Genomic DNA, 19090 nt, shown 5'->3' on the forward strand with positions numbered 1-19090 from the left:
ACCAAGGCAGTTCTAGGGGGCAGAAAGGCAAAACAAATCCAACCCAAGGGCACCAAGGCGATTTCATACTCATTCATAAAACAACAACAAATAAATACAGACAGCCTGTTATAGTGATGAAATTAATTCAAACAAACACAAATCAATGCTTTTTAAGTGATTCGCACGTTACTAATTGTTATAAAAATAAAATATAGGTCACTTTTCCATTATAAAAATGAAATGGTATAAAAAATCCAATTTAAAAACAACAAACTTTTATAATGAAAAAGTACAAAGGGTAATTTGGCAGAAAATAAATATTCAGGGTATTTCTTTTTACTAAACTCAGTCACACACCACTGACTAATACATAGATTAGATTAGAGGCTTAGATACAGCCTTAGTGAACAACAGCACAAATAAGCGATGTCAGTGAAGGGAAAGTTAAAGATAGATTTTCAGGCAAACGGGTTGCAGATTTAATCATGGCTGGAGTTTGAGTTTGTGTTTTTTATTTATTTATTGGTGTAAGAATTTGAGCAAAACTAATAATTTTCTACCTGTTGTGTGTTCATTTTTAGCGTTGGTGTTTTAGGGGGGGTAACACAATTACAAAAGAGCAACAGTCATTGAAATGTCTCTATAAATTAGCAATATATATAAACTGAAGACATGGAAGGAGTCAGAATGGGTATTGCACCGTTGCATTTTAAGTATTGCAATTTTAAGCCCGTCTCACAATTCAATTTAACTGTCTAATCTCGTCCTTTCTGCAGTACTTGACAACTGTAAGTTCATATTCTTATTATTGTGGGAGATGAATTGTTGTGCAGCCATTGCTTACCTGAACGTTAGGTAAATCCTAGAACACTTCACTGCCCAGTTACAGCTCTTCCTTCTTAAACGTTTACAGCTCTTCTTTTTAAACGTTTTTGAGTTAACGTGGTGCTCACAGACGGAAAAGCCACAGTGACCCTGCCAGTGCACACGTGTGATTGAAAATTCCTGGAAGCGCGGTCATATTGAGCTCAGTCTAACAGCATCCCTCCCTCTGTTTGCCCGTCATTAACCAGTGATACAGTACGTCTTTCTCATGGCTTAGTGCTGGGAGCTGCACTGTAAAATGAATGGCAACAATAATACATTCTGATAAGGAGTCATTTTCTCGCAGGACAAGATTAGACAACATGAAATTAAACTGTGCCAGAACAGGCCAGCTAACGCTGAGCCAGTTTGTGAAAACAATACAGTTAGGAGTCAGAATTTGGATCAGCTACTTTTTAAACAGTTAGTAACGATGTAATTTAACCTGTGCATTGTGAAGCTCTCTATTACACAGTGTTGTGTTGTTTATTAATATCTTTAGCAGCAGTCCCCTAGTGGGATTTTTTTGTGTTAACCTTTGTACCCCCTGCAGGGAACCATTTAGAGGTACTGAGGCACATTTGTTAAAGAAAAGAGCTGAAGCACAGTGATCTGATCAATTCACTCCTGCTTGCCGGATCATTTCTCCGCATTTCAAGGGTTTAATTAAGAGGCTTCCACCCACTCTCAATTAAAACTGCTGCAGCTTTGAAGTGCATGTAAAGGATAGCCTCCTCTAATTGCAGGTGAATACTGGGCACCCGTTAAAGCCAGGTCCATACAATCTGCACCGGATTTGGAAGTGAATCTTGATGCAAGAAATTCCTGGGATGGGAAATAAGACCCGTTACGTAGCGGTTGGAGACATTCCTGGTTTTACTTCGTGTTCAATAATACCTTGTTTCCATGAGTCCGAGCTGATCCGGGTTCTCCTGCTTTCCTCCTGCCCCCCCCAGTGAAAAGACTCTGTTTCCATGCAGTGCGAGTTTGAGACGGATGTTGGCGGTTCTTTCCCAGCAAGCCTTGCAGCAAAGGTCACATTCATTTGTTTCGAAACCCGAAAAGGGCAGATGCTGTTGCTTTGCTATCGACAATCCTCACAATTCTTTGTAGCTTTTTGTTACAGACAAAATCTTTATTAAAGCACAGAGAAGCCTGCTCACCCCGGCAATGTTTACGCCCACATGTCACTTGATTGGGCAGTGCTGCGAAGTACTTCGGCCCGTTCTGCATTGACCCGCTTTGGGAAAGGGTCAGAAAAAAAATCCGGTCGGATTGGCTAAATGAACATGGAAACGCAGTATCAGGGCCAGCAGGGTTGAGTGGTGTGTGGAAACGAGGTACAGTAGAGTATCCGACTGCGCTGGGACCAGAGTAAGGGCGGATATGTAAAAAAGGTAGATGAATGAATCCTGTTTTAAATACCATTATACACAGCTGTAACAATTACTATAGTCACACAATTATTATTTTGAGATTCAGCTTTTATTAGAGAGCTCCCCTAAATCCCTTGTTTAGAAAGATACAGGGTATTAATGCTTGTGACAGAGTAGCCGTCTGCAGTGTGGGTGCGTGCATTCGCTGCGGTGGGATCTACAATCTCTGAACAAATCTCTGTTCAATAATAAACGAGTGTTGCTGAAGAGCTTGATCATGGCAGATGGATTACTGTATAAGGGAGAAGGAAGGACTCACCACCACGGTCATCTTGCCCAGAATCCTCTCTGGAATGGGGCCCTGGATTCGTTTCTTCAGCTTCTCCGCACACGTGCCCATGAGCTCCATGGCTATGAACACGTCCAAATACAAAGAATAAGACACACGGGCTTCTTACTGACACACTGTGGCTAATCAAGCTCTTAGTAAAACCTGGAATGGGTGAAACTGCTATGCAACAGGAGTCTTATTTCCATCCCTGAAATAAATATGGACTAGGGCAGTAGCTCTCGGCAATAAATACAGGTAGAATTGTTAATATTTCACGTGTGAAATAAGCAAAGAGGAATGAAATGAGATTGCTGTGGTTGCAGGTGGTCACCTGGGTGTGGCTGCCCAGTCTAACAGAGAACACCTAATCGGCTTGTGATACTGCTGTGGATACCTGATTCATGGAACACCTTGTGTAATGTTTCTCATGTAATACAGTACTTGTTTTAGTGCACTTGTGAGCAGCGTTGGAGTTGACTATGGATAGCAATTGAATATGAAGAAAAACGACTTCCCTTTTATTATCAGCCCTGCAGGCTCCATGTTCTCTCCTGTCTAAGCTGACCTGTGTCTTGTCTGTGTCTCTGCCCAGGTGGGGAGGAAGACGACATGTCTGCTGTGGAGGTTCCATCCCCGGAGACAGGTGTGCGCAGCGAGACCGTCTCCCAGGGGGAACCCAGCGGCAGTGCAGCCAGAGTGGGCCCCAAGCCCCCCGCAGAGGCCCCGGGGGGCCGAGAAGATCCACAGGATATCAAACGTGAGAATGTAAAGTTGTAAGAACTCGAAGAGGCTGTTCAGCCCTTCGTGTAGATAGATTTGATATCAGTCCGCAACTATGTTGTTATGATAACTTACTCTAATTTTGCAAACCGCAGAACTTGAAATGTAATGCATCAAATCACAGAAATACAGCTTGTGTTCTGATTTTTTTTTTTCAAAGAAAAATGTATTTGGTGCTTCGTGGGTTGAGTTTCTTTTTGTATTTATCAAGTCTTCGATTAGTAATGGAGGAGTTTTTAAATCAAATCAAGAACACCACACGTTTTCTCCCCCCTCAGCCTCCAACCTCCTGACCTGTGCGGTGTGCAGCGTCCCCTTCGAGACCCGCAAGGGGCTGTCGAGCCACGCCCGCTCACACCTGCGCCACCTGGGTGTGGCTGAATCCGAGAGCAGCGGGGCTCCCATAGACCTGCTCTACGAGCTCATGAAGCAGAGAGGCAAGCTGGAGCCCCTGCCACCCCCACAGAGCAGCGCAGCCAAGAAACAAGCAACCTCAGCAGGGGCCACGGGGGCCACAGCGACCAAGGGTGCGCAGGAGCCCAAGCTAGCCAAATTGGGATCCCCAGCAGCCTTCTCTCCCAAGGCGATGGCCCCCTCGCCCTCCCCTGTGCTGAAGAAGGCTCCCGTGTCGTCCCTCCTGCCCAGCGCCTCGCCTCTCGGGGGCGGGGAGCAGGAGAAGGGGGTCAAACCGGCAGCAGCAGGGACCCCCGGAGCCACGACACCCAAACCGTTCTGGGCACCCCAGGAGGACGACGCCCCTCTCAACCTCAGTAAGTTGTGTCTGTCCGTGTGTCTCTGTAACTGTATGTCTCTGCTGTGTCTCTCCGCCTCTCTGTGTTGTTTCTCTGTCTGTGCTGCTGTGTGAGAGGATTATTGAATTTTGTACACCCTTTAAATTCTACTTTTCTAATAAGTGCTGCCTGTGTTTTTTCTCCCTCTGCAGCTGTGGATTTGGATGCAAACAAAGACATCGTGTGCCAGCTGTGCGGCGCCTGGTTCGAGACCCGCAAGGGGCTGTCCAGCCACGCCCGCGCACACCTGCGGCACTTCGGAGTGGTGGACGCCGAGACCAAAGGCTCCCCCATCGACTACCTGCACGAGCTCATCAAGAGGGACGACTTCAAGAAGCGCCTGTCCTCCCTGCAGCCCCTCGACGCCTCCCCCCCGCCGGCCCTCAAGCGCCCCGGCCCCCCCCGGGGCTCCACCCTGCCTCCCCCGGCCAAGAAGCCAAAGAGGGCCCTGCAGATGTTCCGGCTGCCGTCTGGACAGCTGAGCCCCATTGCACACAGTAGGCCTCTTTCTTTTAACCCTTTGCAGTCCATTTATTAAGTGCGCGTCAGGTCCAATTTATTTTCACACGCGCAGTTAATTTTAGACGCGCTGTTTAAAAGTATTTTTTTTCCACAGTCAAACAGGTTTAAAAGGCCCTGCATATCAACAAAGCACTCACTAGGCATCTCCAGCCCCGCCCCACCCTATAGCTTTCACATATGCTAAGAAATAAATAATAATAATAATACTAGTCGTACATACCGATCAATCATCTCCTGATCACTCGTTTTATCACCAAACGCCTCAATAATGCGATCCAAGTCATTATTTTATTACTATAACATCTCAAAAAAGTTCTGCAAATGTCCGTGATATTCTCTGTGCACTGATTCAGTAACAGCCAGCTTGTTTCCTTATGGCCGCCCCTATCTGATGTCAGGGGCAAGTATGACTATTCATGAGATACGCCCTTTTGTTTTTTTTTCGGCTTGTCTCGGCTCCTGTCGCTCCCACTCGGCCATTGAATGGTTTTCTCGGCTTTCTCCGGAGAAAAAACGACTAAAAACCCGTTTTTGATGATGTCGGACAGGGTCCGACATTGGACCGGATAGGAATAATTGCAATGTTGGTCCAGGTCCGACATAGGACCGCAAAGGGTTAAACTAAAAATGAATGGAATGAATCCATTTGCAGAAACATTTTTACATCTGTATCCAGACCTGCGGTCCGTTACAATCCCAGCAGCCTTGTTTGCTAAAATTGCAATTACCCCTACAATGCTATGTTGTTCAATTACAATTAGTTACGATTTACGCTGCAGTCAATACAATTATAATTACAAAGATACCAAAAAGTAACATAAACAACTACACACATTAACATGCTTACTCTGTTTATTCTTAGTAGCCAAGCAGTAATCACAGGTCACATAAGAGTTGATCAATCGCATGGTGTCATTACAATTACAACTAGAAGCTGCAACCAACTTTACAGCTTCCAAGGAGTTCTTGTGAAATGTAAGCATTTTGATTGGTTGCCATTCACTCAGTTGTAGACATCACTTTCTGTACATTTGACCTTAAGGAGAGGTCAAAGGTCAAGGCAATTTTTGAATAGGGCATATATGGGTTCCTATCTGTGTTCTGTAGAAACCATGACCCTATCTGAACTCTTGTAAGGAGTTATAAGCTAGTTTTACAACTTGGTCCATCTTTGCTTGTTTGCATATATTCAGTCAATCCCACAATCCAACGTGACCTTTTGCTGCCGCACTGTGACCTTTACTGACGCACTACTACTTCCTGAGTCAGCTATACCTGACAATTCCACTGGAACGCTGACAGCCAGCTTTAACTACACCTCGCCCAGACCGGCCAGCTCAGCTATACCTGGGACAGGCAGTGGTAACAAGGCAGTATCTCTCCTTACTCACGGGTGCTCTGCATTTCAGTCACAAATTCACAGATTTCCTTCTTTGCCCAGTGTAATCACAATTGGCTTGTGCAGGATTTAACAAGAGAGCATCGATTTAAAGCTAAGCCAGTCTGAATTTCCAACAGCAGTACAAAAAGCCTTTCATGGAGTTTCCTTTGCTGTTGCATATCTTATTCTGTGATTCAAAGTGTATTAGTTTCAGATACCAAACCAAAAAAAAGTGTTGTTTGTTTATGCATTCGGCACGGCAACTGATGCAAAAAAGGAACCTGTGTTCTCTTGGTTTTGACTTTAACTTGAGACTGGGGTTCTTGTTGTTTCTCTATCTTCTTTCTCTTGTGTCCCCCTCCCCTCCTGATCAGACACTCTGAAGGAGATCGGCTGTGAGTTCTGTGGCGAGTACTTTGAGAACCGCAAGGGCCTGTCCAGCCACGCCCGCTCCCACCTGCGACAGCTGGGCATCACGGAGTGGACTGTGAACGGCTCCCCCATCGACACCCTCCGCGAGCTCATCAAACGCAAGGGGCTGCCCTCTGCCCTGCCCTCCCCCCAGCCCCCTACCCCTCCGGCCGCGGGGCACAAGCTGCTCCCCAAGCCCCAGCGCCACCTCTCCCACCCTCCCCGGCCTCGCCTGCCCCCACCTCCCAGCACCCCTGCACCCGGCTCTCCTTCCCCTTCACCCAGGTCCCCCACTCACTCCACCCCTCCCTCTTCCTCCCCCTCGCACTCCCCCTCGCCCAGCCTGCTTAGGAAGCTTCCCTTCGGTCTGGGTCAAGCCAGGAAAATGCTGACCAGTCTGAAGCCAGAGCCGGTGTGCCTAGAGCTGGGCAGAGAGCGGGGAGTGGGAGGGTTCCACAATGATTCCCTGCAGGGGCACCGTGGCTGGGCTGGCCCGGACAGCATCCTGCCTCTCAACCTGGGTAAGTGGATCTGCTGAGTAAGCTTTGCTCCTTTTTTTAACGTTTCCTTTTCAGGGGCTGGTAAGATACCGTAGAAAACAGTTTCTCTAAATTCACGATTTTCAGTTAATTATTCCCTTTTGACCAAGTGTGTCTAGGGGCTGAGATACCAAGCTAAGCGAGTTCACAGCAAGTAAAACGCGTGGCATTCATACTATACCAGACACCTTCCTGCTGTTGACTATGGATATCTCCGCCCCACTCAATCGCTGCTTGTCATCGGCTCAGCTGATCAGAAACGACTAAACTGAAAGTGGCGAAACCTGCACCCAGTACGTAAATGTTTAACCCTAAAGTCTAGGTAGTTAAACAGAATCCAGCATTGTTGCTGATATGTCTGTCTGTCTGTCTGTCTGTCTGTCTGTCTGTCTGTCTGTCTGTGTCTCCTTCCGCAGTGGCAGACAGGGAGCCGGTGCGCGACATCCGCTGTGAATTTTGCGGCGAATACTTTGAGAACCGCAAGGGTCTCTCCAGCCACTCCCGCTCCCACCTGCGTCAGATGGGCATCACGGAGTGGACTGTGAACGGCTCCCCCATCGACACGCTCCGGGAGATCATGCACAAGAAAGGGAAGCCCCTCATCATCAAGAAGGAGCCCGGGACCGGGGCTGGCTACAGGGGGCCTCCCTGGGAAGAGCGAGGGGGGTGCCACCAGCAGCACAAACCCTACGGCTCGCCCAGCCCCTCCTCCTCCTCCTCCTCCTCCAACAAGCCCCAGCTCCAGTCCAGCCCTCCCCGGTTGATGAAGCCCGGCCTGGGGAGCACACTGGCGAGCAGGGAGGTGTCCCTCTCCCCCATCAACGGCAGGGCCCAGGGCGGCTTCCTGTCTCCCCTCGCAAAGAGGCCCCTGCAGGACGGCAGGAGCCCCCCGGGGGCCAGTGGGGAGCCCCTGCGCCAGCAGGGAGGAGGCAGCAGCAGCAGTAAGAGCTACGTTCAGACAGAGCTGTCCTTCAAACCCAAAGCCCTGTCCTCTCCAGAGAAGCCAGCCGCGGCACACATGCGTAAGTGTACAGGCAGCTGGAGGAAATGAAACGAAGCAAACTTTGGCCAGCGGAAGAACTTTTTTTTTTTTTGTAAATCTGACCCAGAAGTGCTGCCCCAGCATTTTGATCCACTCCTAGTTTTATTATGAGTTTAGTAAGACCCACCTGAGCTTGTTACCCATACACTGGGGCTAATCAAGCTTGTATTAAAACCTGGAATGGGTGAAACTACTTTGCAATAGGAGTCTTATTACCATTCCTGTGAGGGCTTGTCATGACGGCTGTTTTGATTGGTTACAAAAATTCTCAAGATGGTTAAAACCTGGAAATTGATTTTAACCCCAAACATTTTAGGAAACGAAACAGAATCAGACACCCCTGTAAAGCACGGGAAAGCACAGCGAGGTATGGTAAAGCGTATCAAACAAACCATGGTAAACTATCCCTGATAAGTTTCCCACAGTAAAAGCATAGCAAAGTGTAATAAAGCACGGTAAAGCCCAAAGAGGTATGGAAAGCATACAGAAGTAAACTTTATCAGGGACACCCTGTCGTTGCTGTTTTAACCGCTTGTTGTTCTGTTGTCTGCAGTGCCAGATGCGAGCTGCGAGCTGTGTGGATTCTACTTTGAGAACCGCAAGGCTCTGGCCAGCCACGCCCGCGCGCACCTGCGTCAGTTCGGCGTGACGGAGTGGTGCGTCAACGGCTCCCCCATCGAGACCCTGAGCGCCTGGATGCGCAGCAAACCCCACAAGGTGGCTGAGGTGCACCGGACCTACATGCAGGGGGGTGGGCCCTACCCCAAGAAGGTGAGGATCGAGGAGGGACGCCCCCAGCTTCACACCCAGCATTAGGGTTAGTGCTGCACGAACCGGTTATTCAGATAAGCTCTCCGCAGGTGTTGACTGCACACATTTTCCATGCCAAGTGAAATGAGTGAAGAAACAGCTGCTTGGGTTTGTGCTGATCGCTGCTTTTCTTACTCTGTGGAGAACAGCGATCCACACAAACCCAAGCCACTGCTTCTTCACTCATTTCGCTTGGAATGGCAAATTAGCCCAGTCAATTGACTCTCACCTGTGGGTAGCTTCTCCGAATAATCGGTTTGTGCAGCTCTAGTCAAAATTGCATCTTAGCGCTGAATTTACAAATACTAAAAGACACTATTTAATAAATTCAACAACAAACGCGTGTGTTTTGAAAACATTGAAAAAGACTTCTAGTCGAAACGCTTGTGTCTGGATTTAAATGGTGTATGGGACGGCATCGTTCTAAAGTTAAATACAGTCCTTTTTTAATATTTTTATAGTTCATTAGTAGTCTTGCTTTTTGTGGTTCATGAGAAGTTAACACGTTGCGTGTGTGGGCTGTCTATTACACTAATCATTTTGCACAGTTCAAGCAGTGAGCTGTGTCTTGCTGTCCTCTTGCTCAAACTGCAAGAGACGACATCGCTGATATTCATAAAGCTGAGGGAACATGAAGCCACTTTGTGGCTTGGAACTTGCTTTCAGGAGACAGTGTGCGTACATTTTCATGAACCGACATGATTATTATTGTATGACACCTGAAATGAATAAAAGGCATTGGCTTGTGAAAAGCAGGTGCTAATCGATGGTCTCTCCGCGTCTGTTGCAGATGCGGGCAGCCTCTCTCCCCTCGGCAGAGCTGGATTCCTCCCCGTCTGCAGTTCAGCGCTCCCCAGTGGGCAGGCAGACCCCTGGCACCCCCCTGGGGAAGCGAGTGAGCAGAGAGCTGGGGCGAGGGCACTGGGAGATGGGGAGGGGGCCTGAGTGTGGTGGAGTGGGGGTCCCGGGCTCCCCAACATCACCAGTGTTGCACGACCTGACAACCCAACATCAGCTTCTTCATCAGCAGCAGCAGGGAGCTCGGAGCGAACTCAACATCCGCTCACCCAGAGGTAAAGACTGCCAGGGTCACACTTACAATGTCAATTACAATTATAATCAGTGTTAATTACAATTACAATGTCAATTACAATTACAATGTCAATTACAATTACAATCTCAATCACACTGCTATTCTGTTCAAATACAATTACAAGTATGCTGCAGTAATTAGAATGTCAATTATATATATATGTATAAAAAAAAGTAACAAACAACTACTAATGTTAAATACATTTTTAAAAAAGTAAGAGTACATATTTTAAAACTGTTTTAAACAGAGAGGGGAACATTATATATATATATATATGATAACAGATTTAAATGATTCAAAAATAATTTATTTGAGGACGTTTTGGACAAAAGATTTTCAGCTGTGTAGAAAGAAAAGTAAATGGTGTTATGTGGAGTAGTGGTTAGGGCTCTGGACTCTTGACCGGAGGGTTGTGGGTTCAATCCCAGGTGGGGGACACTGCTGCTGTACCCTTGAGCAAGGTACTTTACCAAGATTGCTCCAGTAAAAACCCAACTGTATAAATGGGTAACTGTGTGTAAAAAATAATGTGATATCTTGTAACAATTGTAAGTCGCCCTGGATAAGGGCGTCGGCTAAGAAATAAATAAATAAATATAACTGTGGTTTATCCCAGCAGTTTTAAATGGAATAGCTTAGTTTACTTTACTTTAGAAATACTAAAAAGAACAACAAACGTTGTCGTGAAAGTGTGTCTCTAGGCTCAGTGAATGTGTGAAGTGTCTGAGTGTTTGTGAAGTCAGCTCTAGGGAGTGTTGTGTTTCTGGATGACGGCTGAGTTTACTGCAGTAGGGGAATCTGCACGTTTATCAAAATCAACCTGTCTGCTTGTCTGTTTGTTGCGTGCTCAGGGTTCGAGAGGAGACCCCTCAAGCACCCGGCCCACCTGGAGGGGGACGAAGCCCTGGAGAGGTGCCCCACGGCCCCCCGAGTCCGCACCATCCCCTCCCTCGTGCCAAAGCCCCCCGCCACTCCCCTCGTCAAGATCTTGGGCAATACATACTGCCTGAAGTGCCGGTACGTGCTCTGCCACTCCCTTTAATCCTGCGCAGAGCAGGACGAGACACTGTGTACAGCAACCACACCAGCTGCATGTGTATATAGAAATCTCTATCAGTGCTCTAAAGAGGTTACACTTGAAGAATAAACACGTCTTTAAACCCTGGAGACCTGGTACAGTCCTAGGGCAGGTAGCTCCACTCACGACTGCAGAACATAGTCTTAGTGCAGTGCTCCCTCTTTATAAGGCTGCCCTTTATACAGCAGAGCAGGTTATAAGGCAGCCTGGTTGTGGCTCCCGCTTGCCCCATAATGCCAGTCCAGCAGCACTAGTGTTCTCGTTATAAGGCAGAGCACTACGGCTCCCGACCGCAGCGTTATAAAGGGCTTGCGCTGCATTTTATTTAGCAGTGTTAGTATTTTTGTAGTAGGATTGTAATTAGGATTTCATTTTACTATTTGTGTTTTATTTAGTAGTAGTTATTTTAGTTTTCGTTGCAGGGATGGAAATAAGACTCCTGTTGCATAGCACTTTGCCAGGTTTTACTACGCACATGATTAGCCACAGGGAATAGGTAATAAGCTCAGATGTGTCTTAATAATAGTAAAACCAGGAATGGATCACACTGCTGTGCAATGAGAGCCTTATTTCCATCCCTGCATTAAATAATACTTCATTTACCTGTGTGCCTTTTTAAAATAACTAAAAGTAAAATATCACATCATTACAATACCACCCTCCACCTTACACCACACCAGGCTTGTCAGTAACAGTGTGTCTGTCTCTGTGTGTGTGTCCGTGTTGCAGGTTCTGTGACGTGCAGTTTGTCGGTCCGCTCTCCATGCAGGAGGATTGGATCAGGCACTTGCAGCAGCACATCTTGGAAATGAACTTCCCCAAATCCGTCCCCCCTCTGGAGGAGAGCAGCCCCCCCGCGGAGTCCACGGACACCGCCGCACAGGTCCTGTAGGGGGTGCCACCAGCCAACCATAGTCATTTTATACTTTTAAAAAAAAACTTTATGAACTCCAAAGAACAGGTCTGACTGGTGCCATTGTTTTTGGTTGGAAGTGCCCTGTCTCCCTGCCTTGGGGGGTGGGGGAGGAGGAGAGGGGGGGCTTACTTGTTTTAACTGGGAGCTCTTCTTTTGTCATCGAGGGTCTGACCGTAGAAGAACACACAATAGTGAATACATGTCACTTCACCCTTGAGGAATTGATTCTATTATATAACCGCGACACATACTTTATTAAGTGGCTTAGACTCTTAACTAGTATTACTGCTTCTACTGCTGCGTCAAAATGTCTTACATTTCTGTATGTTTCTTTCTGTTTTTGTTTTAAGAGAAACGTCCTGAGAAGGTTTGAGGGGAAAGGATTATTATTATTATTATTATTATTATTATTATTATTATTATTTTTTATTTTATTTTGCACAATGTTTTAATAAAATAACTTCTTTAAAGAAATGCAAATCTAAGGCAGGGATACAGGGAATGGATTGTGTCAACTCCCAGTAGACCTGCTTTTTTGAGAAGTCTAATCCAGCCTGCAGTGAATCTCGCCATTGATTGTAGATCTTGTAGGAAAATAATTAGGAGGTAACTAATTCCACGTTGCCATCTGCATCATTAAACCAGTGTGTTAAACATCTCGTTTGCAGTATCAAACTGGGGCTGCAGCCACTTCCATCTGCAGTCTACAATCCAATCTGCATCCGGACATTACACTGAAATCAAAGACTGCTCATGCATCATGTGTTTTACTCTTTCTAAATGAAGTTCCCCCCCGACCAGTATAACACATCGATTTAACTTCTGACGATTTTCTGAAATGTGAAAGCACGGTGCATTGTGGGATATCAAGACCTTCCAGGACAATCCCTCACACGAAAACGGGAGTGAAGTACGACTCGAAAGTTCCTCGGTGTGGTAAATCCTGGAGATTATCTGCGGACCCAGTGTTATAAAATGTTCGTATTCCAAGGACCCCTGAGGCTCTGGTGCTATAGATGAATTCTGTATTAATCCCACAGACCTTGTTAAAGACCTCTTCCCAGGCAGTTCCCTCGCAGGTGTGTAGCGCGTCCTTCTTACAGACTTGTGATTGTGAAGTAAAGGGCTTGGGTCTCTCTAGAGGTCCAGATGCTAACATAATAAAACACACTGTTGTTGTTTTTATATTTTTAAAAGTCCAGGTCAAATGGGACTCTAAAAATACAATTTAATTAGAAATATATATAGACACACATACGTTTTATATATCTATATATAATGTATGTACCTCTTCTCTTGGTTTCTGTTGGCAAATGAATGGTATTGCGGAAGCTTATTCCATTTATACAGTAGCATTTCTGTCTCCTGTCTTTTGAAGCACTTTTGATCTGCCAGTTTGGGACATGGCACAGAAAATATACCTTGTGTTCCTCTTAAAACCTGTTCGCTCTGTTCGTTTTTGTCTCTGGTGCTGGTAACACAAACTGAAAAGTATTTGTCTTGATTTTAAGTATTTTTCTTTTTAAATGGTCTTCCTTTTTCCTTCCCTAACAAAATATTTCCGCTGTAAAACATTAAAGGTAAAACAACTCTAAGAAGCAGACAAACGTTTTGGTGACACTGAACAAGGCACTACCCGACACGTTTGTCCACAGCGCTTGCTTTCTTACAGTTTAAGTGTGATTGGGCGTTTTTGAAGTGGTGGAAGCTGTAAACCAATTAATGGTGGGCTCCTATCGTCTACCTGTGCTAGTACAGCACAGTCCTGTGCTTCAGTACTAACTTAGGGACCAAATGCCCCAACTCTCCTTTCCTTGATTCTGAATGACGGAGTATGCCCTGATCGAGGGGGCTCCATTCACACTCGCAGGTGTGCTCTCTGCAATATTGATGTCTCAGGAGGCAATAAAGACATTCAGTCTGGAAGCCATTGTTTCCTGGGTTCAGGCAGGGCTGGAAATAAGACTCCCATTGCATTGCAGTCTGATCCATTCTTGGTTTTACTACAGACCCAAGCTTGTTGCCTATACACTGGTTAATCAAGCTCATAGTGAATCCTGGAATGGGTGAAACAGCTATGCAATAGGAGCTATAGGGATGTAAGGCAATATGTCCAGTTGACCCTGTCTCTTATTGTATAGAAGTGTCCTCTGATGAGTACTGCTTTGGTTTTGGCCCCTTAAAGTGAGAAATGAGAAGACACTGCTGCAGCATAAGAGACAGGGTCAAAGCACGGTTTATTAAAACAATAAAGCACACAGTTAGTGCCGTTATCTGTATTTGCTGGATTTCTGGCAGTATCTGATTGGAAGCAGGAGTCAGTTCCCTTTTTTCAGTTTCAATTTCCTTTTCCCTTTGAGTAAATTCCAATTCCTTCAAAGGATGGAGCGGTACTCGATTGTAAAAGTGATGGAAGGACAGCTTTTCTTGTTTTGAAATGTTCAGATTGGATGTATGTACTACCTGATCAATAAACGGTAACTACTTCTTAAAGGTAGTTACAAACAGAAGTATCGGCACACCCCACCAACATCCGAAATAAATCACACTTGTTTTACCACAACAGAATGGTTTCCATCACTTTGTTTAGACGAGAATTCAAAGGTGTACCAGCTTTATATTCATCCTTTCTTTACTGCAAATTCAAAATGAAAGGAAATGCTGTATTAAAAAGCATAGTCAAGACTGATTATTAAATGTTTGTTTCAGCACTGTTTGTCATTCAAGTTTTCATTAATCTTCCAGTCATGGATGTATTATTATTATTATTATTTTGAATCACCTGAGAAATCACATTGAATTAATAAATGAAGTTAAATAACGATTCCATAACATGAAATGGCATTGTGTTATTTTATTATAAGCTGCACGGTTTTAAGGTTTATTCAGATTTACCAATAAAATACTCAGGTATGCACAGATATAAAGCGACAGGTTATGAAGAAGCGCATAAATAAATGAATTTACATTTTTCAAAGGTAGATATAAAGATGTAAACCTCTGTGTTAATATACATTAATAGAGGAATTCGTATGGGGTTACATATTCACACACTGTATATTTAAGCTTCCAAGCCAAGGGATGGGAAGCCTATTATGTTTATTATTATTATTATTTTTCCACACAAACACCATCGCAGAGTCATGAAAACGCATACGTAAGTAGATGCCTATGGCTGGAAAACCAGACTGGCGTCCCCGAATGAAAAAGTCACATGGTTTGACCGCCATATTGGATCTCGTGGAAATTTTGGGAATTTTTCAAAACTCTTGCCTTTAAAAACAATTTAAGGTAGGGCAGCAGTGTGGAGTAGTGGTTAGGGCTCTGGACTCTTGACCGGAGGGTTGTGGGTTCAATCCCCAGTGGGGGACACTGCTGTTGTACCCTTGAGCAAGGTACTTTACCTAGATTGCTCCAGTAAAAACCCAACTGTGTAAATGGGTAATTGTATGTAAAAATAATGTGATATCTGTATAATGTGAAATAATGTATAATGTGATACCTTGTAACAATTGTAAGTCGCCCTGGATAAGGGCGTCTGCTAAGAAATAAATAAATAAAAAAGGTGGAACTGTGACAATGGCAGCAGATAGTGCAGCAATGGCCTATAAAAAACATACGTTCAACCGAGGTCGATTGAACAATTACTTTGCCCACAACGCTGGATTGGCGCCAAATATTCAACAATCTTCTTAAACCGCAACGTCAATCGACACCTAAATTGGCACGCATGTTCATGACCAGGTCCTTTCTACCGTTTGTAAAATCCAAGCTTTTTTGCTAAAAAAACATGGCCGTGGCCCGCAAATAACCGTTTCACGATGGCTCTATTTTCATACATTCGTGCATAAATCCAAGGTGCAATACACTACAGTCATGAAACTTTATATGACCATAGAGACTCACGTAAAGTACTGGTGATATGAAAATGACACATTTTGGTCACATGGTTTGGCGGCCATATTGATAATTGTAAGAAAACTTTTGCAACCCATAACAAGAACACTGTTGCGCTTATGCTCTTCAGTGTCAACACAATTGCACAGACCGTTGGAAAGTAATAACTGCTGAAGATTGAAACCGATGGCTCACACGGTGTGGCGGCCATATTGGAATTTACGTTGAAATTTTAACTCCTAGGGCGTGCCGACAGGGTCATAGTTATAATGGAACACGTATAGGAAGTCATATGTGCTCTGTGAAAAAATGTCATCGCCCGTGACCTCTGACCTCTCCTTAAGGTCAAACGGTGATGAATGACATCAACATACGCACCTGGCTATAAAACTGCCTATAACCTCTGATTGGCTGCACCAAAATGTACGAAATTTGACATGGATGTAGAGGACTATGGGATGCTGTGCCATGGTCAATATGGCGGCCTTTGGTCACATGGTGTGGCAGCCATCTTAGATTTAATGACAATTTCGGGGAATTTTCAAAAGTATTCTCATATTTGTGCCAAAATTTACATAGTTAGCACAGTTGTGATGATAATGTTTCATCTATAATAACCAATGCGCTTAAATTTCACGATAACGGCTTGGAAGCCTTTATAGTTGCTCGCAACTCTAGTTATTGTTCTGGGAAGTTGGCTGTGTTGAGCAAAACCTTTTTGTGTGAACCTTTTTCAAAACAATTCCTATAAAGGAGTTGAATGGAGGAAAGTAGAGACCAATTCTTTCCACGTTCGCCAGGCAAAAGGATATTTTACTATAATTCATATATTGTTTACAGTTTAGTATGCCCCCTTTTTTAAATTAGCAAACGGATCATTCAGTATCATCAGCCAATCCGCTTCCAGCTCTAACAGGTCTAATACACAGAAGATGCCCGCTGGAACGTCACCGCATCACCTGTGAATCAAATTTAAAATCGATCCGCGCAAGGAAAACGTTTTTTGTTTAAATATATATAAAAGTTAATGTTGTTGAAGCTGACACCCTGGGATACTTCAAGAAGCTGCTTGATGAGATTCTGGGATCAATAAGCTACTAACAACCAAACGAGCAAGATGGGCTGAATGGCCTCCCCTCGTTTGTAAACTTTCTTATGTTCTTATGTTCTAATGAAATCCCTCCCCCCCCCCAAAAAAAAAAAATTGCATTGTTTATTTTACGAATGATGTTATTTAAGGGTTGCAATGTTTTAGTTTGCCATCCGATGGCAGCATAACACACACCACCAACTAATGGTGCGAGGTGACCACTAGGTGGTGACAAAGCTAATTCAGAAATTACTACTGTCGTGTACGTGTCACTATTTAATCATTCTCGTAGCTGATGCACAGGTAAAGCCCCACTGAATCATCTATTAATCAATGCACAGTATCTGCATCAGTGTGTTTGATAGAAACGGAGTGGTCTGCAGTTTATATCAATTAAAGCGACGCATATCTCTTGTTTTAATTCATATTTAGTGGAATAGGGAGAGATTTCAAATGATTAGTTTCTGATTAATTCAGTTCTTAATTGGCCACTTAAATGATTGTGGTCAATTAATTTCAGAAGACAAGCTAAACAAACTAGGTTCACGTTCCTCCCTGCGCACGGTATCCAATTTAGCAAGGTTTGTAATGTACGTTTACGCCGCTGCATGTATCTCTAAATACCTATGCGTGTTTTGTTTTAGCAGTGCCATTTTCACCACACTATTAAAAAACAAACAAAAAAACGATATAGAAGTATTTTAAAATAATTCCGTGTCAGTGGACATTATGAACACGTGTTAATGCTTACACGCTTCAGACTATAGAGGCACATAAACACCACACTAAACATCTGGGCGGGTATGAAGAATGAAACGTGTTTATATCTCGTTGTGTGAGATTGCTGTGTAATTAGCATTATCTTTTTACAAGAGCTGTATTCCTTTCAGGGAATTTGATAGCGAGGGGGGAGTTAAACCGCGAATCAATACTGTACTCCAAACGCGCGGTTAGTATAACAGCAAAGTGAATATTAAATCGGCCGCGTTTCAAGCAAGGTTAAAGATATTTTCTGGAAAGAATGAAACCCTTTAATGGTATAAAACAGAGACGAATACAATACCCGGAGAAATACCGAACTCGTCCGCACCAGCCGTTTAAATATACCTTTCTGAAAATGAGCTTTTAGTAATGTTTAAACTTTACAATGCATTAGTAAGACCTCACCTAGAATATTGTGTTCAGTTCTGGTCACCTCGTTACAAAAAGGATATTGCTGCTCTAGAAAGAGTGCAAAGAAGAGCAACCAGAATTATCCCGGGTTTAAAAGGCATGTCGTATGCAGACAGGCTAAAAGAATTGAATCTATTCAGTCTTGAACAAAGAAGACTATACGGCGATCTGATTCAAACATTCAAAATCCTAAAAGGTATAGACAATGTCGACCCAGGGGACTTTTTTGACCTGAAAAAAGAAAAAAGAAGGACCAGGGATCACAAATGGAGATTAGATAAAGGGGCATTCAGAACAGAAAATAGGAGGCACTTTTTTACACAGAGAATTGTGAGGGTCTGGAACCAACTCCCCAGTAATGTTGTTGAAGCTGACACCCTGGGATCCTTCAAGAAGCTGCTTGATGAGATTCTGGGATCAATAAGCTACTAACAACCAAACGAGCAAGTCGGGCCGAATGGCCTCCTCTCGTTTGGAAACTTTCTTATGTTCTTATGTTCTTATGTTCTTTTTTTTAGTGCTTAACGCGTGTGTTTGGAGAACGGGAGTGCGCGGTCGTGGAAGATGCGTTTAACTGTGTTACACCTAGTCCGCTTACTGAAGTGCCCGCTGTACACAGCAGTGCAGACTCGACTAATAATAACTGCGCTGTATGCATTGTGGATTATATTTATAACAATGCGATGCAATACGGAACGTACTTTACTGCAATAAACACGTTTAATGAAAGCAATTTCAATATCTACCGTCACGATCAATAGCAACTCCGTAGCAATGCATGCACCTATTATTATTATTATTATTATTATTATTATTATTATTATTATTATTATTATTATTATTATTAACAATAACAATAAAAATAATAACAATTTAAAAAGCATAGTTTACTACGTTTCTTTTTTCTAATTTAATTCTAAAGTTTGAAACACCCAAAATCTAAAATTATTAGTATTAGCATCTACAAGTATTAGCAATGTTTAATATTGATGCGTGTCATTTGTATAGGAGGTA

At 44.1% G+C, this 19090-nt stretch overlaps 1 protein-coding gene across 3 annotated transcripts in view; it reads left to right on the top strand.

Annotated features, from left to right (window-relative positions):
* The window catches only part of LOC117402016 (protein Wiz), a 30370-nt gene extending 15629 nt beyond the window's left edge, over nt 1-14741 (top strand). For 2 of the 3 annotated variants that reach the window (XM_059007082.1, XM_059007083.1), the window contains exons 6-14: nt 3146-3310; nt 3612-4103; nt 4277-4621; nt 6402-6959; nt 7394-7999; nt 8573-8790; nt 9620-9902; nt 10774-10939; nt 11730-14741. In XM_059007082.1, the coding sequence (XP_058863065.1) occupies nt 3146-3310; nt 3612-4103; nt 4277-4621; nt 6402-6959; nt 7394-7999; nt 8573-8790; nt 9620-9902; nt 10774-10939; nt 11730-11892 (2996 nt within the window). In that variant the 3' untranslated portion in view covers nt 11893-14741. The remainder of the gene's footprint in view (nt 1-3145; nt 3311-3611; nt 4104-4276; nt 4622-6401; nt 6960-7393; nt 8000-8572; nt 8791-9619; nt 9903-10773; nt 10940-11729) is intronic. The other variant, XM_059007084.1, reaches the window with a different exon arrangement.
* The last annotated feature ends 4349 nt before the right edge of the window (nt 14742-19090 follow it).

This window comes from Acipenser ruthenus, chromosome 34 (assembly GCF_902713425.1).
Source record: "Acipenser ruthenus chromosome 34, fAciRut3.2 maternal haplotype, whole genome shotgun sequence".
Classification (NCBI taxonomy): Eukaryota; Metazoa; Chordata; class Actinopteri; order Acipenseriformes; family Acipenseridae; genus Acipenser; species Acipenser ruthenus.